Genomic DNA, 27,745 nt, shown 5'->3' with positions numbered 1-27,745 from the left:
CTAACAACACACAGTGGCAAGAAAGTGTTTTCCAACTGTATGCATCGATATCTTGGCGAGTCGTTCGTGATCGAAATATCCAATATTCGGGATAAATTCCAGAAAATTTTACGGTACGGCGCAGACCACCGATTTTTAGTCAGCCGATAGTTGGGCCCGATTTTAATTTGTATGAAGAATCAATCGGTATAATGTGCGCACTTCCATACATGCCCATACTGATCAATTGCCGGACTAAACTATCGGCCGACAAAAAGTGTGCAGTCTGTGGCTAGACTTTTTTGTTCTTCCTTATTAAACCCTATAGGAGTAAACCCTATTGGGGACAAAACTTAAATATTGAGAACCGCTGGTGGCCCTTCTCGGACACGTGTTAACAAGCGGGTATGCGCGATAAGCAGTTATTTATCGTCTGCCACTGAAACGCGCGCTGCACGATTTGTCACGGATACTGCTTGCTGCCCGTCGATCATACCAGAGCTACTTATTGTTTCGAAAGTGCGGCTGTTGATTTTTGCTAATTAACTGGTGGAGATTGTTGTTTAGGTGAATGAGTGGCGTGGATAGATGATGATGCTGTCAAACGATATAGGCTTAAGTATCATAAGATGTATAAAGGAGAATTAACTAAGGACTAAGCCTATAAGACTGTAGTGACAGCCTGCAATAAAATTAGTCTAACTACAGGACGCTGGCTATTCCAGTTTACCTAACTTTAGCAAAATTACATTCTGAATCTAATTATTAATTTCAAAGCCTTATTAACCATACTAATGTTACTAATGTTGCCCTACTTATTAATGTTGACAAGAATCTTACATTTCAATTTCTTCATCATGAAACTCCAGATAGGTATCGATTTCCTGAAAATTGTTGGAAAAACAATTATTCTGCTAAAGTTCTTTGTAAATTATTTGGAAACAGTAAAATCTAATAATGTAAAAATCATCTAATACTTACCGCTTAAATATTTGAATACAAAGTCTACTTTCATTCCGCTTGAATGAAAATAACTTTCCTATCCGAGTTTCCCTAAAGGCACTTCCTTTCGCGTTGACCGTTCGGTCCCAGCAGTGGGCGCCTAGGGACGGACTAATACGGCACAATGAATGGGACCAGCGCGCAGCGCTCATGCATGCGCGCGCCGTCGCATTCGCATCGCATGAATGAAGCATACCTTTTGCTCTTGATAAATTGTGTGGTGCAGCCAGTAAATGTTTTTGGAATGATATTATTAACGGTATCATAACTAAAACTGGCAATTTCATCGTCAGGTCATATACGCCCGTATTCACAAAATATGATGTTTTCTTAAGTGAAGCAGCAAATCGAACGCACAGCGTTGAATAGAGCTTTGTGATTGGTTCGTGTGTCACCCTGTGCACGCGCACTGTAAGACCTCATAGTATTGTTTGTGAATACGGGTGTCTGGAAATTTTCAAATACAAATGGAGGAGTTGGTGCTTGGGTTGGGAAGGCCTGATGTTTACATGTTTGTCCTTTAGTCACTTTTTGTTTATGGAAGGATTATCACTCATACCTACTCCTATTCTTACTTCACCGGAACCAAAAGCCAGGTGAAAATAGATCTAGTTATAGTACTCGTACTAACCAAGAAACGATTTTCCATGCAATTTGTGCGCAACCGTATTTTTTCATATGAATTAAAATTGTGACTCAATACGGTTTGAAGACTTTATTACTTACAAAATAGTCCTCCATTATAACGACACTTAGTAGCTTTGACTTAAGTACCGGTAGGCTTGATTAAGCTTGATTTACGTTTATTGACGCATTTTTACGCGAAAGCTATTACATAATGTAAGATTTTATTTGCATATTAAACAACAGATTGCTTAATTACTATGTAACTTAGGCAATTAATCGGCTGGCTTATAAAGTCTCCGTATTTACTGTCAATTAAACTCAAACGAGCCAAGAGCACTAATTAGGTAGTGACGTAAATATTCTAGAGGCTTTAAATTTTGATAAATTTAACAATGTTAACAGTATTCTTTGTTGTACTAATATTAGTTCCCGTGCGGTGTTTTAACAATAGTTCAAAGTTGCCAGAGTTGGAAAGCCGAATTTACAGTGGTTACGATGTGGGAATTGACCAGTATTCGTACGCGTCGTTCCTTTACTTCGAAACGACGTCGCCGTCTTCTTGCGGTGGCTCCTTAATAATGGTGCAAGCGGTTCTGACGGCTGCCCACTGTGTAGACGAGCTCCGGTACAGTAGAGGGATAATGTACGCTTACTTCGGTGGGACCATTCCCAATAAGTTTAGGGCTGTGAGGCAGGTTGTGGATTATGAGATAAATCCCAAATATGACGAGGAGAAAGGCAGGAACAACCTGGCAGTGGCCTTTTTGAGCGATCGAGTACCGCTGCAGCACTACATTAAAAAGATACCATTGACGACGAAGGAGCCTAAAGTAGAGGATATTTTATTTTCTGCGGGCTGGGGCAAGCAACGGGCAAGTATTTTACATTTTAAATAAACCACTTGAAAAAATCGAACTGCCTAAGGTGGAACACGAACCCACGACCTTCCGCTTGCCGGGCGACTGCTCTTCCAACTGAGCTACTTAGACACTGTAACAGTTCGATTTTTTCAAGTTGTTTATTTAAAATTTAATTTGAGAAGCGACTCTATTCGCTAAGAATTTTTAATAAGTATTTTACAGAAAGAAAGACTCATCATCATCATCTGACTGAGTTTCTTGCACTGCGTCTTCTCAGAACTGGCCCATTTATTGTCCAGAAGCAGTGGTAGGGTTAATACTGGGACGTGTGAAATTGCTTTGTAAAGCCTACCTACTTGCAAAAATAAAATGTGTTTTATGAGTTTTCATAATTTAGTCATAGGACGTCCACTGCTGAACATAGGCCTCCCTCAATTATTTCCAGAGTGGTTTGCATCCAGCGCCTTCCTGTAACTTTTATAAAGACATCTGGCCACGTTGTGGGTTTACCTGTGTTTCATTTCAGGTAACCGAAAAACCTACAAAGTTGCCAGACTTCAGCAAGGCACGATCGCTGAAAGCCACGAAGCAGAGAGTACTGGGTCGAAACGATTGCAACAAATACGCTGGCTTCAAGGTGTCGGCGACAACTTTGTGCACTATGCCAGAAATCGGCCATTTTTTCAAGTAAGAAATTATACTCAGCTCAGTAAACTCTGATTAACTGATTCGACGATTTTTTTGTGCACTGCATTGCGTTTTACTATTAGCTGATATGAGGATCATGGATGAATCCTTGTCTCTGCACATAATATTATTTTCTTCACTGCCATTAATTAATTATTGCCATGACTCTGTAAGATTTAAATTGAATAGGCTCCGAAAGTACTTGACCGATTTGATATAATATATACCTACCTTCACCATTAGAATCCCACATTAAACCTTTGTTATTGATGCACATAGGCCATAGAATATTATATGTTTCCAAAATTTTAAATAAAGGTTCCTACACATTCCGGATTTGCACATTTTCCACAATTGACACCTCAAGTCACACACTAATTGACAGACCGGTACGAAGTTCGCCGGGCCAGCTAAGTAGTTTAAATTACCCATTAATTTTTTCGGAATAGTGGCATGGTGGTACAACCCGATCGAGCTGAGTTAACTGCTCACCTCGCTGGAATGCGACTCTCCCTCTCACACCACGTTCGCCCCCAATTCGTACGAGCGTCGATGCGATATCACGACAACCAAGGGTTTCCAGGTCCCAAAACACAAAAGCCGGACTCTGCACTGTGCTTCATTTGGGCGGATATTTTATCCTAATTAGTGTCATAGCTTACGAGTGAGTACTATCATCATCGGTTGCCCAACGTCCTGATGCGTGCGCTTCATATTATTCTGTGGTTCGACTTTCACCTGGCGCGGCAACCAAATTAAAATCCTAACAAAAGCCGGACAGACCGGACAAGACCGTAAAAAGCCAAGCATTTCCGGCTCCTGACACCTGGCAACTGGCGCAGTTAACTCGACCGTTGTAATACGCATTTTATTTCAGAGACGACGCTGGCAACGGGCTGGTGCAGAAGCATCCTGTCCTGGTCCTGGTGGGGGTCCTGTCGTTCGTCTCCAACGGCATCAGCGTCAGCACCGGAGTATTCACAAGCAGGGACTGGATCATCGCTGCTACTCATAGACTTTACGTTAGTAATTGCCCTAAAAAAACAAAGAAATCGTAATTTTTAATAAATCTATCGTCGTCTAATAATAAAATTGAATTGAAAAATCCAAAGAATAAGGAACTAGTAAGATTTTATTTTGCTGGTAGTATGGAAATTACACCCACAAAAAAATTTGCATTTGTCAATCTGGATTAAATAGAAATTCGATATCTTTTTGCTATTTGAGTCTAAGTCAACCTACCTTTTAAGCTCATAGATGCATCTTTCATGTTTGTTAACCAAACTTTAGTTAGGTATATCGAATGTTCGATATCTTTTAAGTTATTAACTACTGCCTTAACCCCAATCTGTGGCACAGTCATCCATTTTAGTTAGCAACATTATTATTCATCAATTCATAGTAAAGTAGCCTATCTACCATTTATTAACCAATAAAACTATCGATAACTGTTTAGTCTCAAGTTTGGTTAGAAATTAGATTGCGTATTCCTTCGCCTGTTTAGCGTGCACCTGCGATGACGTCACGCGGAAGCGCACGCACAGTTAAATAGTGATGCCGTAATATCGACGTCATAAATGTTTCAACCATCGAATTTGTATTCCATTCCATTGCTTTATTTTGGATTATAGGATAATAGATTTTATTTCGTCCACTAGACCCTTTTTATACAAGTACAGCTTTGAAAAATCCTGTTGCGGACAGCTGTCTGCATATCGCAGGTTGTGGGAAATACTTATGCGATTAAAGTCTTTGATTTTAAACAAGAATTAATTTCCAGACCGGTTGTCTGCAAGAAAACCTACATTCGATAAGGTTTCAAAATAAATGTATTCTCATGTTCAGATTTTTAATCAAATTTTAACCATAAGAAACAACTCGTGTCGGTTTTGGCGCTACAAAAAGTAAATTATCTTCTTGGTTTACTGTTGGATAATCATCATCTTCGAAGTCGACTATTCCGTTTTCGTTTGCATGTTGCCTGTGTTTACAGTGCATACGTCGAGTGTGACCTGTGATCCAGTTGTAGAAATGTGAAACGTCAGTGTAGACTAAAATACTGGGGCTTCTCCTTACAAATTTGTAGGAGACTATTCCGATTTGAATGTAGCGGTTGATCACTAACGCGCTGCCTGAGTCTCCTCTGTAAAATACAATAATTGGTCGTGAAGTACTCGTATTCACCAAGCTAGCCAGGTGTTCCCAATCTTTTTCATTCCGCGGCCCACTTACAAAAGTATTTCGTCACGGCGTCTTACCCTTTGAAAAAAATACAGTCGAAAGACGGGCGGGTAAAGAAGTGTGAGGGGTAAGTCAACGGTTTTCAAGCGACGTAAAGGATTGACTGATGGCGCATCTCTTTACTTTCTATGGCCGCGACCCTCTTTACTTTCTACAGCGCATCAGGGCGCCGCGGCGCACACTTTGGGAACCCCTGAGCTAGGCTATATGGTAACGGCGCGGTTTGTGGTTCTCATTGGCGAGGCATTGAGGCGATAACCGTGCAGTTACGTTTCCATGCATGCTGTCCGAGAACTGCCAACAACTAGGGTTATGCATGCATCTAATGATGCTATTTTCCAACAAAAAGGTACACGCTTTAGTTGTAAAATCTGATGTGTCCAGCTTATTTAATGGCATTCGATGAATAGTGGTTTTAGTGAATATGCCTCCATTAAATAATATTAGACAGACAACATGTCACAAAAAAGGATATCAAGCAAAAATATTACAAAGTTAACAACCACTCTTTACATTTGATTTTAAAACTCAACTACTCAACTTTTTTAATAAATTTGAAATGATAAAATCAAATTGGACAAATGGGGTTCCTTTTTCAAAGTTTGTTAAAAATAAACTTACTGGTCAGCATAGTCCTTTCTCTTCATAAAGCCAGCGCAGATTTGTCCTAAAGATAGCTCCGCCCCGAAGAATTTGGTACAGTTCTTCCGAGACCACAACGGCTGCCTTACATGTTTCAGGTAATTGTTACCTTTTTTATCCTTTATGTAAAAAAATAGAACTTTTTGACAAGCTCCACCAGATTAACGTTTATCGGACATTTTTATTGTCTCGATTAGAACTTCGACTTTAACCGATATCACATTTAATTAAAATAATATTAGCTTTTTAGCACTACTTACTTCTGTTTCGCCCCACCCAGCAACAAAACCTTCCGATACATTTGGTACCTCATTGGGCTTCAGCAACGCTACTCTTTGTACCTTCGAACCAAGTGTCAAAGGAGTTTTTAGTTGGACAAGAGCAATATCTGGAAAGATAATCTGATCTTCATATTTCTCGTGGATCATGAACGAGTTGGCTGAGGATTTCAGCGCTTTCTTAAGGTAGTGATGACCCACCGAAATCATGATGTAACTTCTCCGAATATCACATTCATGGAGGCAATGCGCGGCCGTCAAAGTAAAATGTTGGTTGATGATCGACGACCCACATTTATAACTATTGCTCTGGTAACCTTTATGACATGTTATTGCCAAGCAAGCGGCATGGGGATACTCTTCTATATCCACGTAATCACCGCCAACTATATGACCTTCCATTTGATTATTCCCGCATATGCGGCTGCAGTAATTCAATATATGGAAGACTAGAAGTAATTTTCTTAACCGCTGAGTACACTTCATGTTCGTGACCTGCTCACTTTAAAATTATTTCTCATTTAATCAATGAAGAATCAAGTCATGCTTGTAGCAGTTTTATGGAGCAATCAGTATTGATAGTCTTGATTAATTTTCTGCTGCTACTCTATAAATTCTGGATTTTTGTCTTAGTCACGATGAAACACCTAGTTAGGTACGTAAATTTTATTGACTACCTACCTACGAGTAGGTATTCAAAAGCCGGAGACTATTCAAAAATAATTCTATGAATTGAATCAAGTCATCTTGCTTACAAAAATGGGATTTTTAAAATCACCAAAGCCATACCCGCTTCCCTTGTGAACCTCTATACAGAAAAACTATTGCCTTTACTTGGCGGTTAGGTTTATATTGACGGTCAAGCTGTAGATCCTGGCTACACAGAGTTGCAGCGGTGGAAACGAGCGGAGGGAATAGTCTTTGTCCTATTTTATATGAAGAAGATACATTTTTATTCTGTGCTCTTTTCGCGATAGAGCAATCAGTAGTGCAATCCTGATTGACGATAGACACGTTCATGGTCGTGCCCCGCACCACAAACAGCTCCAGGTTTTTGGTGCGGGGCACAACATGAACAGAATAGCTGAATAAGGGGATATCCTTTACGTTATAAAGGGAAATCCCCATAACTCTACGTTTACAGAAACCGTTATTATCATGTTATCTCAAAACACACAGACCGTCAAAACCATAGGTTCATGCTGCATTTCCAATGGTTCTTTACAAATGCAAATGTAGATTTGGTGATTTTAGGAATAATTTGTCTTGTTGTTGGATTGCAGAATTTTCAGACTTTTCTTAATTACCTATGATTATGCAATTAGTAACTCCATCGAATTTCTAAATAGGTAGGTACAAATGCATAGAATAATAATGTCAAAAATCATTGATTTGATGGATTTGTCTCATTTTTGGGGAATGCACTATGTATCATGGGTAGAGTCTTATTTTAAAAGGATGCCAACAATTTCAAAGGCATCCTGTTTAAATGACGAAGCAACCGTTATTTCATATTCTTTTATTTATTTAACTATTTACCTACTTTAAATTATATCGACAGTACAGTTTTTGAGCGTTGTTCCGTATCCAGTAGAAGTGATATGATACGTTGGTGTACATCACTAGGCTGTAGTGGCTAACTTTGTAGGAGACCAGTCCAATTTGTACGTGATTCTTGCCTACCAACGCGCTGCCTGAGTCGCCCCTGCAAAAAAATAAATTAAGTCAAACAAACAAAGCAACCCAATTAATTAAACCTTATAGACTAAGAACTAGTGAACGCCAGACCTACGTCATTTTATAGAAGCTGAAAGTTTGTCAGCGTATGCTCCTAATATAGGATATGTTGGTGAATTATGAAGTTTGGGTCATGGTGGCTTTGGGAGCTCAGACAGTTTTTTTAGGGTAGCTCCGAGCTACCCTAAAAAACTGTCTGGCAAGGAGTTAGAACTGTCAAAATTGTCCGGCTGTTGGGGAAAATACTTCTAATTATGGACATAGAGAAGTCGTCTAGAATCGACAGCAAATCAACCTTTCATAATTACAATTGATATTGTTTCGTTCTTTTTGTTTTTAAATTCTAGTTAGCCCCTCGTACCTACTAAGCTAAATATGCTTGCGTCACGAGTGAGCTCACCACAATAGTCGAGCGGCGGCGGGGACTAAACCCGCGTTCCACGGCTCACGACTCGGCCAGTCCGACCCCTTCACCGTTCGGCTATCGTGGCTTATAAAAATATTAAACCTTATACTGAACACATAAAGTTCCAAATCCACTGTACCTAAGTGTACTTACTCAGCAGGGTTCCCCGGGCCAGTGACGACGCCCGCGCAGAAGGTGCCCCTGAGCCGCGGTCCCATCAGCTTGCATACTGACACAGGCTGCAACTCTTGAACTGCCTCTAGTAACGTGAGGGACACATCGTCGCGGTACTGCAAGAAAAAGCCTTTGCCTATAATAGCTGTTACATCATCATCATCATTTAGTCACCACATCATCATTTCAACATCATTTTCAGCCATAGGGCGTCCACTGAACATAGGCTTCCCCCAATGATTTCCACAATGGGCGGTTGGTGGCGGCCTGCATCCAGCGCCGCAGTAGTCCCTACATGTAGATATTAATTGTCTCTAAGAGTTTTTTTAGTAGTAAACGAGAAGAATGAAGGTGGTCCTAATATACCAGATAGATGAAGAAGGAAAGAGAAGAAGGTTCAGTGGTATCTAACGATTGGGTTTGACTACTTACGTTCATTACGCCCCAGCCCGCTACATAGGCCAGCTTAAGTTTCGGCGCTGAATTCAGTAATATGACCCTTCGAACCACGTTTCCGAGAGGCAGGGCTCTAGTCGCCATCACCAAAGCAATGTCATTGGCCATCGTGTGACCGTTGTAATGTTCGTGGATTATGAAATCCTTCATCTGCGTTGACTTCATATTTTTTATGTATTCATGGCCATATTTAATCAGCACATTTAAACGATTCTTCCCGTGGCAGTCCTCCAAGCAGTGTCCAGCGGTCAACATTATCCGCTGGTTCAGAATCGAGCCCCCACAAATGTACGACGTATCTGCACAATATATATTAAAATACACTGAATGGGGGTAGTTTTTTATCTCCGTTTTGTTGCCGTCGAGGACAAACCCTTCCATCGCGGCTTGCGCTACTTGCACCGCCATTAAAAAAGAAAGAAACTTAAATGGCATTTTTGCGTGTTGTTCTCGTAGATTCAGAATAAAAATGGAATTAATCAAGTTTTACGGTCTTATTTCATGGTTATGTTCATGATTGCCATTAATTTACACGGACATTTCTCGCAATGACGTGTAAGTGATTAATCGATGAAATATATTTTACTTTATCATCATTTGATATCCTGTCATCATCAAATCATCAGTAATATTCACTAAGTACCTACCTAGGTGTAATAAAAACAAGGTTTTCTATTATTTCCTGCCATACTCCAACTCTACTATACGAAATTGAATACATAAAATATTATTATGTAAGCGATGTCATATTTTTTATACGAATATGATAAATGTGAAAGTCCTTGCCGCCGACAAAGTCTACCTATTGCTACAGAAAGCAGCTATACACTAAAATATACCCGATACTCAATCATAGTATTGTTGCGGTCGTAAAGTATGTAAAGAACAGATCGGCTAACGGTCCTGGTAGTCCGGAGATGTTACCGAAGATTTTATCGAACTAATTAAAATAATAAGCGAATAAAGTTAACATTACATTCTTTCATGGATAATGGATATATTATTAGTATAATATACATTTCTGAAAGTAATCAAGCATGAGTATTATAAGTGTTCGAGCTTGGGTCGTACACACTGATATTAGAAACATTTCAATCAACTCACAATTCTTTCATATTTAATATTCATAAACTGTTTGTTAATAACGAAGCAACTGTTCATCTGTATTCATTTATTTATTTACTACCCTAAATTGTGTCGACAGTACAGTTTTTGAGCGTTATTCCGTATCCAGTAGAAGTGATATGATACGTTGGTGTACATCACTAGGCTGTAGTGGCTAACTTTGTAGGAGACCAGTCCAATTTGTACGTGATTCTTGCCTACCAACGCGCTGCCTGAGTCGCCCCTGCGAAAAATTAATCAGTTTAATAACGCACTCAGGCAAAGTGCAACGCAAAAACTTTGCTCGAAGAGAAAGTCAAAAGTGAAACAAATCTAAATACCCAAATAACAAATTGTACCCAGAATCACCTAGTCGAGAGATCACTTGACCACAGAGGTATACGAAACTCTCCCATAGATTTGGTATGGCACTACAAGCAAGTGACGTCACTATTTTGTCAACTCAAATAAACTACTTTTTTAAATTACAATGCGACCAAAAATCGTAATTTACATGTAAATTAAAATAAATTAAATTTTTAAGATCAGAATGAAGTGTCTTTTTAGAAAAGTTGTGATTTCGAATTATTGGGGAATGGTGTCAAATTGTCTATTGGGGAAGGCTTTATTTAAAAGGCTTATGTTCAGGAGTGAACGTCCAGTGGCTGAAATGATGATGTGTTCAAAGTCCACTGTATCCACTTACGAATCAGGGTTCCCCGGGCCAGAGACGACGCCCGCGCAGAAGGTGCCTCTGGGCCGCAGTCCCATCTTCTTGCACACTGACAAAGGTTGCAACTCTTGAACTGCCTCCAGTAACGTGAGGGACACGTCTTGGCGGTACTACAAGACGAACCGGTACAAAAATTTGTAAGAAATTCAAATTCATTGACTTTGCAAGTGGGCTTTTAAGCTGAGTAAGCTTTTGCCAAAATGTCAATTGTCAGTATTAGCAAATCCCGCTATTCACAAAAATCGTAAAGGTCAAAATATGAAATCTGGATGCTGATATTATACCACTATATCACTGTAATACTATCTATACAGTATTCTAACTCGGTCATATTTTTGAAATAAATGTCAACAGCCGCGCGGTACGTCACGGTATGACAACATGCGATAGGGCTGTCCACCTGCAGACCCTTTTTTCATTACATCTGCCTACTTAGAATTTCTATCTAGTTTTGTGAATGTACATATTTTGTGATGGTAATTTTAAATTTTATAATAATTTTATAGAAATAGGATAAAAATGGCGGCCCATCCCATGATAGGGAAAGCCGCGCAACTGGAATGAAAGAGGACATAGAAGAAGACCATATGAAAACATTAAAAAAAATAGTTTGGTTAGTTAGGTACCTACGTTCATTACGCCCCAGCCCGCTATGTAGGCCAACTTAAGTTTCGGTGGTGTAGGCATCAGTATGACCCTTTTGACCACGTTTCCCAGCGGCAGGGCTCTAGTTCCCATCACCAGGGCAATGTCATTGTTCATCGTGTCATCATCGTAATGTTCGTGCATTATGAAATCCTTCATCTGAGTCGACTTCATACTGTTTATATACTCGTGGCCATATTTAATCAGCACATTTAAACGATTCTTGCCTTTGCAGTCTTCCACGCAGTGTGCAGCGGTCAACATTATACGCTGATTCAGAATCGAGCCCCCACAAATGTACGTACTATCTGTACAGTATATATTAAAATACACTGAATGGGGGTAGTACTTTATCTGCGTTTTGGTGCCTTCGAGGACAAACCCCTCCATGGCGCCCTGCGCTACTCGCACCCCCATTAAAAAAGAGAGAAAATTAAATGCCATTTTCACGTGTTGTTCTTATAGATTCGGAATTGGAATAGAGTTAATCAAGATTTACGGTCTAATTTCATGACTACGCTCATGATTACCATTGATTGCACTCAATTACTTGTAAGTGATGAAATCAATTTCTCTTTTTATCATATTCAAAGCATGACGTCATATCATCACCATCATTAGTAATAATATTAATAAATATTGAGCTATTCTGTTACTTAATTTTTTTATGTCGGCCGTTTGGTGTAGTGGTTCAGAACGGACTACTATGCCGAGAGGTCCCGGGTTCGATTCCCGGCCGGGCAGAAATTGAAATGATGAATTTTAATTTCTGTAACGGGTCTGGGTGTTACTATGTATAATATGTATGTATTTAAAAAAAAGTATATTATAAGTAGTATATCCGTTAAGCTAGCACCCATAACACAAGCATTAAGTTGCTTACTTTGGGGCTAGCTGGCGCTGTGTGAAATTGTCCAAAGATTTATAATTATTATTATTATTATATTATTTCGTGATTTTCCGGCATCCTTCTGATCAACCGAAATGACTGCGTTCTGTGTCCACTCAATCTTTACGCAAGAAAGTAAAGCCTTATGTTTTGCAGTTTTTGTTTAATTTCTAAAAGTGTGAAGACAGATATTATTAAGAAGTACTGGTGGTTTTATCACGTTTTTTTTAATTCGATAAAAAATGCCTATATCTATGAAGAATTTGCAAAATGAGTGTGAAACCTTGCCGCCGGCGGAGTCAACTTATTACTACAAAAAGCAGCTCTACGCCATAATATACTCGATACTCAATCATAGTATTGTTGCGATCGTAAAGTAAGTACAAAGAACAGATCGGCTAACGGTCCCCGGTAGTCAAGAGCGGTTACCGAAGATTTTACGATACAACCTGATTTATAGGACCGATCCGATCACCTCCAGCCATACACTTAAGCGAGCTACTTAAACCAAACATACTTTAATGACTTAATTTTATGTTTGGCTGGTATATTTATACTTAAAAATAGAGTCTGTAAATGCTACGCATCCATTTTCTTTGAAAATAGGAGACTAGGCACCAATCATTTGGGATATTGAGTTAGATGTTGAAGGCGGTCTTTCTAATCTCTACTATTTTGATAGAAAATATGTCACTAATGTTTGAAGTCACTTTTGGGCACTTTAATTTCTTTATCGCTTGGAATTTGACAAGTATACTCCAAATGAGCAATAAACATATAAATGTAAATTAATGTAGCAAAATATAATCAATTAATTAAGTTTCTATATTAATCAAACCATGAATATATTAGTTTTTGATAGGTCTGATTTGTAGTTTCTTTCATCGTTGATGCAATGGTGCCTGATAAAAGTATATTGGGTGTAAAAGTGCTTTAAAGCTAACAAAAAAGTTAATTATTTTTAAATCTTTGCCGTTTTTCTTGCCCTTTAATTATGAGTTTGGCGCAAGCCATTATAAATGTTACCAATGAGGGCTATCGTTTTAATACTTAACAGTTGGCACCCCTGGCGATTGACAGGACCTTACTCTACAGTGGCGCTATCTTGATGAGTGCAATTGCGATAGTCCTCCTACCACTTTAGCGCTCACCAGTTGGTGCCACTGTCTTCGCTACTAGCAAGTGACAGGACCTTACTCTACAGTGGCGCTAACTGGTGAGCGCTAAAACGATAGCCCTCATTGATACATGTATAGGAACGTATCAAAATTCTCTCATTCATTACATTTACGAGTAGTAATCTATGAAGTACCACTACTCATTCCAACAGCTTTAGTTAGAAGCATTTGCAGCAAGCAACACACGATGAAAAAGTTTGTATAGTCAGCCTCAATAAAAACACTAAGGCTGAGTTGCACCACCTAACTGTAACAATAACAATATCGAATAACCGGTGCTTTTTGTATGGTTTGAAAGATTTTTGACGTCTGTCATAGTTAAATTGAGATGGTCCAACTCAGCCTTACTATCATACTTTGTATATTTAAATTGAAGTAAGAAACCATGCTTTCACACAGGAATAATATACCTAAGAATTATAAATTATGTATGTGCTTACTTATTTCCGGACTTCTTACAATGTAAGACTGTCAACATTATTATCTGTTTTTTAAAACATTATGCATAATTATGTATTGTATTGTTCTAGTTTTATATTATGTAAAAACTAGTAAGTGTAGTAAGTATAGTAATAGTATAACATAATAGAACTTCAAAATTTGTTGTAAGTATTAAAGGAGAAGACAGATACATTGAAAACATTACAATGAACTGTCCCAGCTATGACATTTTCAGGAGGGCGCTACTATCAATATAGGGTTGTTAGTTTTTGATTTTTGACACTTGACGTTTCAGAATCGGGGGAATATATTAATCATGTATTTATAGTACTTACAGCGAACAACTAAGTACGCGTTTCTTCCGTGATTCGGTCTTCCCTACATTGGGGCTAACAATCGGAATCCCGATTCACTATATCCTGAAAGAACGCTATTCCGAATATTGTGTTGTATTCTTTATATGAAACTCCATACTGCAACGTACATCCGCACCGTAACCGCCTCGCGATTGACAGCGCATGAAAAGCGATGACAACTCGCGAATGGCGATACGGTGTTGATCCCTTTCCGAGTTGATAAGTCTGTTATGAGCTTAAGAATCAGTCCTTTATCTTGCTGAGTGTACCCGCGAACAAGCACCGTTAGCAGAAGAGCGGGTAACTGTTCTGTTCCGCTTCCGAGCTTATCCCGCGGTTGCTTCGGAACAATAATGGCGGGGTACACCGCTAATGTCAGTCTAAAACAAAAGACAGTCTAGATTTTGTTTTGTTTTAGGCAATGGAAATTAGTGGCGCTGTTTTATTTGGTGGTCTAGTAATCTAGTTTAGGAGCGTGCATTTTTGTTTCTAAGTTGTACTTTGAAATTACAGATCAATTTATTTAAATACTAGCTTTCCGCCCGCGTGAAATTTTGTGTCACAGAAATACTTTATCACGCGCGTCCCTGTTTCAAAAACCGAGATAAAAACTATCCTATGTCCTTTCCTGGGATTCAAACTATCTCTATGCCAAATTTCATCAAAATCGGTTCAGTGGTTTAGGCGTGAAAGTGAGACACAAACAGACAGACAGACAGAGTTACTTGCGCATTTATATTAGTATAGAGTATAGATAGTATAGATTGGTTCTACGACTGCTCTTAGATAGGCACTGCACTGTACTTAAAGCTCCTGAAATTTCATTTTACTCCAAGTAAACGCTATACGCGACGAAAGACGTCAGCGTTCCTATCGACGTCCACAGTGTCCATACGGCGACATCAACGTCTAAAGGAGACTACAACCAGGCGCAACACCCCGCTAATCCACGCTAAATTTTGTCAGTGTGTGCGTCAACGTATTGGCGCGCTCACATACAAACCGCGCTTGGTGCGTGTCTATGAAGATGACCTACTCATTTGTATTTACTCTGCCACAACCGTACATTTGTATAGTTGTATAGTAAGCATTGTGACGCTGTACGCGGCCTATGGAGAGGCCTATATAGGAGAGTTCCAAGAGTCCAATGGAAGAAGCAGCGCAAGCAACTTATCCATCATTACCAGACGCCTAGCTAATAAGATTGTTTTATAGGTCCATTAAAATATGTTATAGCCGTGATTTATTTTATAACTTACAGAAAGTGAACTTAAGGTTTCAAATGACATTAAAATTAGTTCAAGCCTGGTGATTATACTAGTATAATCGATTGACTAATTTACGTGCTAGCCCCTTCTAAGAAAAAAACCTAGAGCCTCTAGACCCAGAACAAAACTCGCAACACTAAGTCACATTATACGTTGTATTCTATTACCTACTTAAAAGTTTGTACAGCAAAATAACCTTACATTTGCTAACAAGAGCGTTTACCTCCACAACTATTTCACTTAACCGTTTCCTAAGATAATTTATAGTAATGCCCCGACCGGGTTTATTACGTGGAAATTGGAGATCAGCAATAAATGCACCAGAAATGTGATAAGTTCTACTAATAACAATTATTATATGCTTATAATGTTGTAATCTAGATATTATTATCCCACTTTATTGCATTAATTATGAAAATTATATTTAAAAAAATGGAATTATTAAAGTATTCAACTTATACCTACACTAACACTAAATACATTAAATTATACAAATTGGGGAGAATGCCGCCAGCGATTTCCGATTTTACGGGCTTTCTCAGAATAAACAGAATCATTTTTTTAATCCACAAAAAGGAAGCTCTTGGCCTGTAGGTATCTCATCTGATGGTAAGTGATGATCAGGCCGAAGGTGGAAGCGAGCTTCACCCGGAATCCTCAACCACGGAGGAATTTAATTGATTTCACACGATTATTTTTTGTAGAGCCACTGTAGCATAAGGCTTCATTTTAGTGTTAAAGTTAATCAATTTCAAGAGCTTTAGTTTTGTGAGAATTTATTATTCCCTTTCACAAAATCCATGACGGGCCTTGATGTCATAAATCGGTGCAATTTGAAGTCCAGCGTCCACGATGAAGCGTGTTGAGTTACGGCGTTACCTCATCATGCTGAGCCTTCCTTTCATGACCTCCTTTGGGTGGTATGGATGTGGGAAGAGAAGGAGGTGCTTTAGTAATTGATCCATATTTTACACTTAAAGTCGATTAAAATTTAAGGATTGTTCCATCCTAAATACCTAAACTCAAACGTGAAGTTTCCTAACTAAATGATTTATGTTGTCCTTTTTTTGGGATGGACTGTAGTTTGTTCTTATATAGTCCTTTTATTTCTTAAAAATTCTATCCCTTCTATTTGATTAGGTCGAGCTTTCTTATAAGGTGCAGCTGAGTTATGTGGGAATTCTCATACAGAAACAAAAGTGGTATCAAATTGGTGACACAGTCAAATTGTTGATGCTTGCTTAAGTGAAGCAGAAAATCTAACGCACAGCGTTGAATAGAGCTCTGTGATTGGTTCGTGTGTCACCCTGTGCGTCCACGCGCACTGTTAGACCTCATAGTAATGTTTGTGAATACGGGCGTAAGACAATACAGAATGCGGTAAAAAAATATACATTCATTTCTTGACGACTAAGTACTTTTGCTTCCGAAGCTTAAAAGAAACATTTTCCCTACACTTTCCTTCCTTTACCTGTATCATAGTTATTTCATTAAAAGCCTGGTGATATTTATCTCGTATTATTATACAACTCAGAAATATGCGACTCTATAGAGACATAACTGTGTTTCGGTCTGTTGCACTCAATTGTTTGGCCATTGAAATAATTTTATAATCACAATATACGTGGGTATATTCAAATGAAAACCATAACATTCACGATCTCATTTCAGATAAAATGGAAAAAAAATACAGAGTTACGATATAGGTACAGGTACCTATGTGGTGTTGCTAGTACTGGTTGGGTTTTTATTGACGGTAAAGGTGTAGATCCAGGCTACACAGGAGTTGCAGCGGTGGGAACGAGAGGTGAGAATAGTCCCGGTAGTACCGGTTGAAAACATTTTTGGGTTGGCTTCTGGGGTTTTAGGTATTTAGGGATGTTATTGTGAGGGATTAGCCCATCTTAAAGTAAAGCTGACGTGAATGAAGACAAAATGAATGGCAATGTTCTAGTATAGGCTAAAAATAGTTTTTAGTACTCTACTTATTTTTGTGGACTTCATTTTGTAATGTGAGTATGACATTTGTATCGATTTGTTATTGAACCGTCTCCACGGTCTGGTGGATTTAGAGTTGGGTATTACGAGTAGAATATGGAATTTCGCATATAAAAATGTAGGTAACTGTTCCCAGTTTGAATAGAACAATCAAGCGTGCTCAAAAAGATTCTTTTCCAGGTATATTTCATTCAATTCCGTATTAAATTATTGAAATAAAATATGTCATTTTAACAGTCATCATTTCTACTCTTATTTAACTATTAACTAAGTTCTAAACACCCAATTTATGGACTTAGTCCGCAATAAATTAATTTGAAGCGTTTTCAAACAGTGATGGTTCGGATCTTCAGCCGCAACCAGTTTCTTCCTCGTGGCATTTGAGCGAGCCGTCTGGGCGTTCCCGGATGATTTGTGTTGCCAGCCTCACCACACGCTCGCTACTTTCTAGAGCTTAATATGTCTAAGTAAGTATACTGTTGTACAAATGATGGCACATCAAGCTATACTGTCTGGTGTCTTGGATTAAATTAGAGCGATTTCGCAAAAAAAAATTCATCTCATGTGCTGTCAACTATGATAGCCGATATTATATTTCAAACTCCTCCACATCATCATCATCATAATTGCAGCCATAGGACGTCCACTGCTGAACTTAGTCCCCAATGATTTCCTTAAGGCCGGTTGGTAGCGGCTTCCTCCTATATTCTTCTGTATAATTGCTTTGCGGGTTCCAAGACAGTTAGCCATCCCCGGGACTACTTACTCAACCTTCAATTGGTTGGGTTTCATTGGAGGCCAAGCTGTAGATCCGGGCTATACATACAGGAGTTACAGTGATGGGAAAGTGTGGGGGATAAGACCTTGTACAAGTTGCAATTCAAGCTATGTTAAACTCTGTTGCAATTTGTGTGGTTGTAATACGTGTTATTTTGCAATAGAAATGTATAGCTGAAGTTCAATCGAGCCCAGCTTATGATAGTTTTACTATAGATATAATAGATAGATTGGACATAGGTACTCGAATTCCGTCCATAAGAGTTTTACACAATTCTATCGATGGCGTTAGGTTATCTTGTAGAGAACAAGTACAAGCTTCTCAAACAAATCACACATCTATTACACTAGCTTTATGGCACACATTTCCGTTGACTAAAGTGAAGCTATTTACATATTGACTTGTGCGCAAACGCAAGACTGCTGGGCGCCTGCGCGTGAGTTGCGACGCGACAGATTTATCGTCGGCGAGTCTCAGACCGCCATGTTGTTTAAAGTAAGATTTGTATCTTGAGTTCTCCAAAACTCGAACCAAGCTCAGGGTTTGATATGTGATTTTAATTTCAATATTTCAAATTGCAAATGTGCCCTGTGTGCTTTAGAACAATGATAAATTTTTAGAGAGCTTTCACGTCTCATCACGTCCCACCAACATTAAATTATTAAAATCTAGCTTTCCGCCCGCGGCTTCACCCGCGTGGAATTTCGTTTGTTAAATTTTCCTGAATTTTCTTTGTTATAAACCTCACGGAGCCCGAGACCTTTCCAACGAATGCAAAACCGTGGAAATCGGTTCGTGCGTTCTGGAGTTATAGCGTCAGGAAGGAAAACCCGACTTATTTTTATATAGTACATTAATCCTTAATTTATACGAACACACAATAAGCCTATCTGAAACCATTAAACTGGCAAAACATAGATACCTAAGTAATTGAATAAATAAATACACTCGAACTTTCTAAAATACAACTCTACGGTATTAGGAACAATCTAACAAATCTTTTAAAGTAACATCAATGTTAACGGTCAATATGTGAATTTAATCTTCTGTAACTAATATCATAAGCATGATGGTCATTGCTTTCTATTCGGCAAATAATAATTATTATAAAACAATACTTCCTCATTTTATTGTAATGGAATTCCGCAGTGTAATAACTTTAGCTAAGTAAATGCAATTATACCAGCGATATACCGATACTAATCATAAAAAGCTTTATTTTATTAATAACGATTAATAATTACACATTTTTGTTGTGTACTTACCCACTAAAGTGGCGAAGCACCAAGTTTAGTTAAGATTGAGTTAGGTAGAGTTAGTAAGTAAATCTTTTGTCGATTCATCTTGTGTATACTGTTAAGGCTTCATTTTCATTTAACACATCATAAGAAACCTTCATAGAAAATTGTAAATCTATATTTATAAAAGCGAAAGGTCACTGATTGACTGACTCACTCACTCATCACTAAATCTCAGAAACTACAAGAGCAGGAGTCTCAAATTTTGCATGCAGGTTCCTTTCTTAAACTCCACCCATTAGAGGGTAAAACGGGATTCACGCGTACGAAGTCGCGGGTGGCTGCTAGTAAATAATATCATCATCATTTCAACCACACAGGACATCCACTGCTAAATTTACTTAGAGCCATCCCCCAATAATTTTCAGATTAGCCGCTTGGTAGCGGTAAACTTTATAAGGTCGACTGTTCACATATAGACAATGTAAGTTCTAAGTGAAAGTAAGTTAAACTAAATCAAAAACACTTATCAGACATTCCTTTACGGCAAACATCAAAAAATAAATCTCGAATCTACCTAATCGTTAATCAATCGGCTCCATTGATATATTGAATATTTTAATTGGCATGATTTTAATGTCGGTACTGAGTTTTGGTGCAGAATTTGATTGAATGATACGTAGGGAGGCATTTGCAGTAGTTGCCGGGGAATTTTTGAGATTTAAATCAAATTTCAAATCGAATAAAATTAATATTAATCTTATTTAATGATGACGGTACACTTAACATCCGATTTTTATGTCACTTTGTTTTTACCCGACAGCGCCAGAAGGAGGGTTATGTATGATTGCATGGGTAGATATAACATACTCCTATACATGAAGTAGTTATAACTTGGTTCTAATTAATCCTAAAGGAGACTCCAAATCGCTGCCTTTAGAGTTCGGTAGGCAAACCACCAGCCCAGGCGTTCTAGAATCTAATAATTTGATCTTTTAATCGTAACCGCTCCGAGCTCTCATTAACTCAATTAAACCATACCGTGGACCACCCCAAATGAGCTATTCCTGCGGTCGGTGGTCTGATTACAGTTAATAAGTACAAACTTAAACACGGACTAACCAGCTTGGTGCACTGGAACGCATCGTATGGCTGCGAGATAGTGTCGAGGTAATGCAGAGCAGCCAGCTCACTTCGTACAAAATATTTCGAATTCATTAGAAAGAAAGAAAGAAAGAAACATTTATTGCCATGGACATCACAAAAGACAAAAGAGGTAAAATAAAAAAAAAGCAAATAAGACAGAGGTGACATAAAACATACAATGAAAGAGCAAGTAAACTAAGCAGTGCCACCCTGTCGCACAGCGATGCCCATCGCAATGGGACCCCACTCAGCATATGCCGTGGCCCCCGGTGAGGGAGGCCACGACGCTGGTTTTCAGTGTGCCCCATGCCAAGTGAGAGTCACGGACACTAACCTATACTGCATAAAATATACATACATAAATAATAATAAATAATAGTGCGCGTATAAATTTTAAGTGTAAATACAGACGTAGTAGAAAATATACGATATAAACGAAGTAGAAAAGATGTGATAAGATATTTATAAATAAAAGGATAATATTTAAAAAACAAAACTGTGTGTGTGTGTACATAATAATAATAATAAATTGTAATGTATTAAAGTGCGTTTGTGTATACTGTGATTGTGTGTGTCTCGACGTCAGCAAAACAGTCTCGATCGATCGAATCATTCTGCGTGGTTGTGGCTATTCATTAGTATCATAGTTAATCACAATTTAACTTAACAACTTGGCAGCGCACTGTATTAGACGAGGCAAAAATTACGGCAACAAGATCAAACACGAAGGTCAAGAATAAACGCGATGGAGGACTGTTGTGGACGCCCTCTGCCCCNTTTTAGCTAATAAAAACATTAACTTTACTTCACCGTGTCTATTTTCCGACACTACACCTTTTAAAACTGTTTGTTTAATTTCGAATTATCGCAACACTGAAGTTTATTAATAGGTACTTTAGAGATGGTACGATTATACAAACTCCACTAGATTAAAGTTTTCTAATCGTAAATACAATAAATGCTTCTTAAAATTAAGTTTTTATTTATTTTACTTTGCTCATACAACCCTGACGCTTGAGCGGTGACGTAGATCAATTCTAAACACAAAAAAAATGCGCTCTTGTGAGCGTAGTAGTAAGGTGCGATTTCGAATGCACCATGTGCGTTGGATATTTCGCATTATTATTATTACCGTTAAAATGTCGGCATCTGATCCTACACAAAGGAGTGCAATTTCTGTTGCTACTATTATGTATTCTGTGGTTATTAGAAACTCCATTAGTTAAAGTTAAACCTTAATAAGTTTAGTATCAGTTATCGACATTTGGATGCATTAGCCACGAGGACAATCGCTCCCGACCGAATCTATGGAGATAGAAAGCAGTAGCACGCTTTCGCGTCGATTCGCTCCGATCGTTAATAGTGATGGTTGATATGTGCTTCTCAAACTTTTCATGTGTCCTTTCAAAGGGTACTTGTGTAGGTTTATCTATCGCTTATCATTTGTAACCGATTTAAACAAAATGGTTGCTCAAGACGCCAATACCAATTTAAGAAATCTTTTTTTGTTTGAAAGGACATACTTCTCTGATGGCCATTAAAATTACATACATTATTTCAGAGTCATGAAAATACTCAGTCGCAATATACATTGTGTCAACATTATGCTGGATATTATCTTACATAGAGTTAACCAATATCAATGAGGCTTTTAACTGATATATCAATAGGATAAATCCCTGAAAATTATACAGCTCACTTACAGTTATAAGAAATCTACTCGTATACAAGCTAAATATAATTTTTGAATGTTGCCAATTCCCGTTCTTCCTACCTTATACCTTACATAGAGGGTAAACTCTATTGGGGACAAAACTTAAATATTGAGAACCGCTGGTGGCCCTTCTCGGACACGTGTTAACAAGCGGGTATGCGCGATAAGCAGTTATTTATCGTCTGCCACTGAAACGCCGGCTGCACGATTTGTCACGGATACTGCTTGCTGCCCGTCGATCATACCAGAGCTACTTATTGCTTATTGTTTCGAAAGTGCGGCTGTTGATTTTTGCTAATTAACTGGTGGAGATTGTTGTTTAGGTGAATGAATGGCGTGGATAGATGATGATGCTGTCAAACGATGTAGGCTTAAGTATCATAAGATGTATAAAGGAGAATTAACTAAGGACTAAGCCTACAAGACTGTAGTGACGGCCTGCAATAAAATTAGTCTAACTACAGGACGCTGGCTATTCCAGTTTACCTAACATTAACTAAATTAAACTGAATCTAATTATTAATTTCAAAGCCTAAACCTTACTAATGTTACTAATGTTGCCCTAACAAGAATCTTACATTTCAATTTCTTCATCATGAAACTCTAGATAGGTATCGATTTCCTGAAAATTGTTGGAAAAACAATTATTCTACTAAAGTTCTTTGTAAATTATTTAGAAAAAGTAAAATCAAATGATGTAAAAATCACCTAATACTTACCGTAGCTATATGTATTACAAGGATACAAAACACAACAAACACAAAGACAAATATTTGAAACTACAATTCAAAGTCTACTTTCATTCCGCTTGAATGAAAATAACTTTCCTATCCGAGTTTCCCTAAAGGCACTTCCTTTCGCGTTGACCGTTCGGTCCCAGCAGTGGGCGCCTAGGGACGTACTAATACGGCACAATGAATGGGCACCGGCGCTTACGCATGCGCGCGCCGTCGCATTCGCATCGCATGAATGAAGCATACCTTTTGCTCTTGATAAATTGTGTGGTGCAGCCAGTAAATGTTTGTTTGAATGATATTAAACGGTATCATGTCAAAGTTGGTTTTGCGGCAAAGGTTTTACAGAATCTCTGATTTGTCCTGCGAGAACCCTTCAATATTAATCGAGACTACACACAGGCACGGTTTTGTGAGCGGACTGGTTGAACTTCGGTTTGTCATCGTGGTGCAGTAATTCATGGTTTTACGGCTTCTGCCGCTACTCACGGGGAGGGCCCGAGCAACTGCACTCAGGAGGATTTGATAAGTGCTGCTGACAACGCCACTCTTGTGGCGGAGTTTTGGGCTGACACTGTGTAGGTTTGTTGTCGACACGAAAAGAAGAAGAAAGGTATCATAACTTCGTCAAATATGACCAAAGTAAAACTACCTTTACAAACTATTGTCAATTTTCAACATTAGGTCATCTAGTCTCCACCGAAGAAACTCAAATTGAGGAGTACTTATTGGTTGGACTACACTCTCCACGCTCGGGTTGGGAATGCCTGATGCTTACTGTTGTCCCTTAGTCACTTTTTACAACATTTACTTAAGGGAGGAGTGTAGATAAGGAGAATGGGTCCAATTCTAGATAATATCTGTGGTTCTAACTGGGAGACGATTTTCCATCCAGTTTGTGCGTAACCGTATTTTTTCATATGAATTAAAATTGTGACTCAATACGGTTTGAAGACTTTATTACTTACAAAATAGTCCTCCATTATAACGACGCTTAGTAGCTTTGACTTAAGTACCGGCAGGCTTGATTAAGCTTGATTTACGTTTATTGACGCATTTTTACGCGAAAGCTATTACATAATGTAAGTGTAAGGAGATTTTATTTGCATATTAAACAACAGATTGCTTAATTACTATGTAACTTAGGCAATTAATCTGCTGGCTTATAAACTCACCGTATTTACTGTCAATTAAACTCAAACGAGCCAAGAGCACTAATTAGGTAGGGACGTAAATATTCCAGTAATTTAGAGGCTTTAAACTTTGATAAATTTAACAATGTTAACAGTATTCCTTGTTGTACTAATATTAGTTTCTNTGCGGCGCGCACGCACACACTGACAAAATTTAGCGTGGATTAGCGCTGAATTTTGTCAGTGTGTGCGTGCGCGCCGCATACGTATTAGCGCGCGGTCACATACAAACCGCGCTCGGTGCGTTTCTATGAAGATGACGTACTCATTTGTATTTACTCTGCCCATGCGCTGGACTGACCAGGTCAAAAGAGCACAAGAAAATCTGCAGTGCGGGAGGAATGGCGACGGATTGTGAGGCTTGCCACCGGACCTGGTGTGACGACCACGACTACGGCAAGAGTGTAGCGACGAAGAAGAAGTTAAGGGCCGATGGCTAAAACTTGCGCGGATGCACACAGCAGGTGCCCGCTTCGGTCGTCCGAGTTTATAGTTTAATGTCATTTACTGTTTTTTTTTTCTATTCTGAATAAAGTGTTCTTATTCTTAAAAGCGAATTCATGCATGCCGCATGCCGCGTGTATAGAAACCCATCTCACGCTTCCGCGACACACTGCGCTGCTCATAAAATTTTTCGACACAGATAAGGGTGCGTGCGCCGGCACAAGTTTTAGCGTAGGCCCTAATACCCCTAGCTAAGCTAATATAAGTCCAGTGGACGACTGGGTTTGCAGCGTTTGAACCTGCGTCTCTCAGATTTCGAGTCGGTCAGTTTGACAGCGACACCGTTGGGCTATTGTCCCCCCTACAATACATTTCACATGAGAATACTATTTGTAGATAATTTATGAAATTGTAATATACTCGTAGTTATTACCTGGTTGATCCCAGCATACTTCTTTGGTTTCCAAGGTCCTTCCGAGACGTGGTCTTCCCGCCGCCTCGTCAGCGTTCCTTGTTGTGGCATCACTGTTAGCTTCTCTGGCGCTTTGTATACCTGGCGAATAAATTAGTTATTATAAATCAAACGAATGACAATGCATCAAAGACAATATGGCGCCAGAGTTTTTTAGAATCATTTTTTTGGCTGGAAAATTTATAAAATGAAACAGCTAAAAACCAGTCGTGTCCCTCTCGCGCTCAGTGGCGAATGACGCGAGTTCAACAAAGTCGTTCGGGTGCATATCCCCAAGCTACGGTCACGCCAGAAGAACAGGGTTACTCCACAACGCGGTTTACATGGGTTTCGGGTCTTATCTGTCACTGTCACTCATACTGGCATCTCACTTTGTTTGAGAGGGATGGAAACAATCGAAACTGGATATTATTTATGGGGGTTTGACGCAGAATGTGCACTTCGTAAAATGCGCACTTTTGTATACAAATGTAAAGGCAGAAGTTTTGTTCGTTCGTTCGTTTCAGCTAAATGACGTCCACTCGGCGCACCTCACCGCTAATCCCCGCTAAATTTTGTCAGTGTGTGCGTGCGCGCCGCATACGTAATGGCGCGCTCACATACAAACCGCGCTCGGTGCGTTTCTATGAAGGTGACCTACTCATTTGTATTTACTCTGACAAAGGCCTCCCCCAAGGTTTTCCACAATGAACGGTCCTGCCGAAGGCCGAAGTTTATTTGTACAGTATTAGTATGAAAAAATGCGCATTGAGCGAAGTGCACTTTCTGCGTCAGACCCGTTTTTAGGCGTAGCCCCCCTGCCTTTGTCGCTCGCCGTCGCCTTAAATTCTGTATCTTTCAATAAAATTATTGTATGCCCATGCGGCGGAACACAGCTGATCTATTACAAAATTGTATGACCTTATGTATTTACCTGTGATTTCACAATAAAACAATTTGAATGAGGGCTATCGTTTTAGCGCTCACCAGTCAGCGCCACTGTAGAGTAAGGTCCTGTCACTTGCTAGTAGCGAAGACAGTGGCGCCGACTAGTGAGCGCTAAAGTGGTAGGAGGACTATCGCATTTGCACTCATCAAGATGGCGCCACTGTAGAGTAAGGTCCTGTCAATCGCCAGGGGTGCCAACTGTTAAGTATAAAAACGATAGCCCTCATTGAATTGAAGGCGTGACGTCATACCTGGCCGGTGACGCCGCGCATGAGGACCTCGGCCAGCTGGCGCGTGAGCGTGAGGCGCAGCGCCTGCGTCGACGTCGACTCCACCGCCGTCAGCATCGAGCGGTACCTGCGGAAACAACGACGCGATTTCTTGGAGCGGTCAATTTGGATAGCGAAACAACATTAATATTGTAAAGCACATCGCTAAAACATTTTATTTTTTGCATTGAAAACATAAATCATTCGTTCGTTCGTTCGTTTCAGCCGAAAGACGTCCACTGCTGGACAAATGCCTCCCCCAAGGATTTCCACAAAGACCGGTCCTGCGCCGCTCGCTTCCAGGCACCTCCCGCGACCTTCACCAGATCGTCGGTCCACCTAGTGGGAGGCCTGCCCACGCTACGTCTTCCGGCTCGTGGTCGCCACTCAAGAACTTTCCTGCCCCAGCGGCCATCAGCGTAGGAGAACCAGAGTGACTGACATAGCCCGCAGAATCGCTAAAATCAAGTGTCAGTAGGCAGGGCACATAGCTCGGAGAGCTGATGGTCGCTGGGGCAGGAAATCATTATTTTAGTTAAAACTAGCTGACCCGGCGAACTTTGTTCCGCCTTAATGGCAATAAATAACGGGATAAAAAGTTGGCGATCCTATGTCCTTCTCCTGGCTTTAAACTACCTCCCTGACAATTTTCAGCTAAATCGGTTCAGCCGTTCTTGAGTTATAAGTGGAGTAACTAACACGACTTTCTTTTATAATATAGATAAGATACTAGCTTTCCGCCCGCGGCTTCACCCGCGTGGAATTTTGTCTGTCACAGAAAAACTTTATCGCGCGCGTCCCTGTTTCAAAAACCGGGATAAAAACTATCCTATGTTCTTTCCCGGGACTCAAACTATCTCTATGCCAAATTTCATCAAAATCGGTTGCGAGGTTTAAGCGGGAAAGCGTAACAGACAGACAGACAGACAGACAGACAGACAGACAGAGTTACTTTCGCATTTATAATATTAGATCCCAACTAATATTATAAATGCGAAAGTAACTCTGTCTGTCTGTCTGTCTGTTACGCTTTCCCGCTTAAACCTCGCAACCGATTTTGATGAAATTTGGCATAGAGATAGTTTGAGTCCCGGGAAAGAACATAGGATAGTTTTTATCCCGGTTTTTG

The 27,745-nt window shown here is 39.4% G+C and overlaps 3 protein-coding genes across 3 annotated transcripts; 1 reads left to right on the top strand and 2 right to left on the bottom strand.

The window, feature by feature from the left end:
* The first annotated feature begins 2,000 nt into the window (after positions 1–2,000).
* LOC114349564 (trypsin alpha-like) lies at positions 2,001–4,213 on the top strand. Its single transcript, XM_028299977.1, has 3 exons — positions 2,001–2,480; positions 2,995–3,155; positions 4,033–4,213. The coding sequence occupies exons 1-3, from the start codon at positions 2,001–2,003 to the stop codon at positions 4,211–4,213; spliced, it is 822 nt and encodes a 273-aa protein (XP_028155778.1).
* Positions 4,214–7,855: 3,642 nt separating this feature from the next.
* Positions 7,856–9,318, bottom strand: LOC114349563 (mast cell protease 1A-like). The gene is made up of 3 exons (XM_028299975.1): positions 9,066–9,318; positions 8,613–8,749; positions 7,856–8,021 (listed from the first exon to the last, which is right to left on the bottom strand). The coding sequence occupies exons 1-3, from the start codon at positions 9,252–9,254 to the stop codon at positions 7,856–7,858; spliced, it is 492 nt and encodes a 163-aa protein (XP_028155776.1). The 5' UTR covers positions 9,255–9,318.
* Positions 9,319–10,257: 939 nt separating this feature from the next.
* LOC114349562 (uncharacterized) lies at positions 10,258–26,701 on the bottom strand. Its single transcript, XM_028299974.1, has 4 exons — positions 26,599–26,701; positions 25,382–25,501; positions 10,900–11,036; positions 10,258–10,437 (listed from the first exon to the last, which is right to left on the bottom strand). Exons 1-4 carry the CDS (start codon positions 26,692–26,694, stop codon positions 10,272–10,274), a joined length of 519 nt encoding a protein of 172 aa, XP_028155775.1. The 5' UTR covers positions 26,695–26,701; the 3' UTR covers positions 10,258–10,271.
* Between the last annotated feature and the right edge of the window lie 1,044 nt (positions 26,702–27,745).

This window comes from Ostrinia furnacalis, unplaced genomic scaffold (genome assembly GCF_004193835.3).
Source record: "Ostrinia furnacalis isolate ACB-3 unplaced genomic scaffold, ASM419383v2 OfSCF0694, whole genome shotgun sequence".
In the NCBI taxonomy this organism is placed as follows: domain Eukaryota; kingdom Metazoa; phylum Arthropoda; class Insecta; order Lepidoptera; family Crambidae; genus Ostrinia; species Ostrinia furnacalis.
This window is presented reverse-complemented; position numbering and strand designations above follow the sequence as displayed.

Coding starts and splice junctions, on each gene's coding strand:
- LOC114349563 (XM_028299975.1), bottom strand. CDS start 9,254: ATGAAGTCAACGCAGATGAAGGATTTCATAATCCACGAACATTACAAC. Junction 8,750..9,065: donor CGGGCTGGGGCGTAATGAAC/GTAAGTAGTCAA, acceptor TTTTTCTTGCAG/TACCGCGACGATGTGTCCCT. Junction 8,022..8,612: donor GGCCCGGGGAACCCTGCTGA/GTAAGTACACTT, acceptor ATTTTTTTGCAG/GGGCGACTCAGGCAGCGCGT.
- LOC114349564 (XM_028299977.1), top strand. CDS start 2,001: ATGTTAACAGTATTCTTTGTTGTACTAATATTAGTTCCCGTGCGGTGT. Junction 2,481..2,994: donor CGGGCTGGGGCAAGCAACGG/GCAAGTATTTTA, acceptor GTTTCATTTCAG/GTAACCGAAAAACCTACAAA. Junction 3,156..4,032: donor GAAATCGGCCATTTTTTCAA/GTAAGAAATTAT, acceptor ATTTTATTTCAG/AGACGACGCTGGCAACGGGC.
- LOC114349562 (XM_028299974.1), bottom strand. CDS start 26,694: ATGCTGACGGCGGTGGAGTCGACGTCGACGCAGGCGCTGCGCCTCACG. Junction 25,502..26,598: donor TGCGCGGCGTCACCGGCCAG/GTATGACGTCAC, acceptor TTTATTCGCCAG/GTATACAAAGCGCCAGAGAA. Junction 10,438..10,899: donor GGCCCGGGGAACCCTGATTC/GTAAGTGGATAC, acceptor AATTTTTCGCAG/GGGCGACTCAGGCAGCGCGT.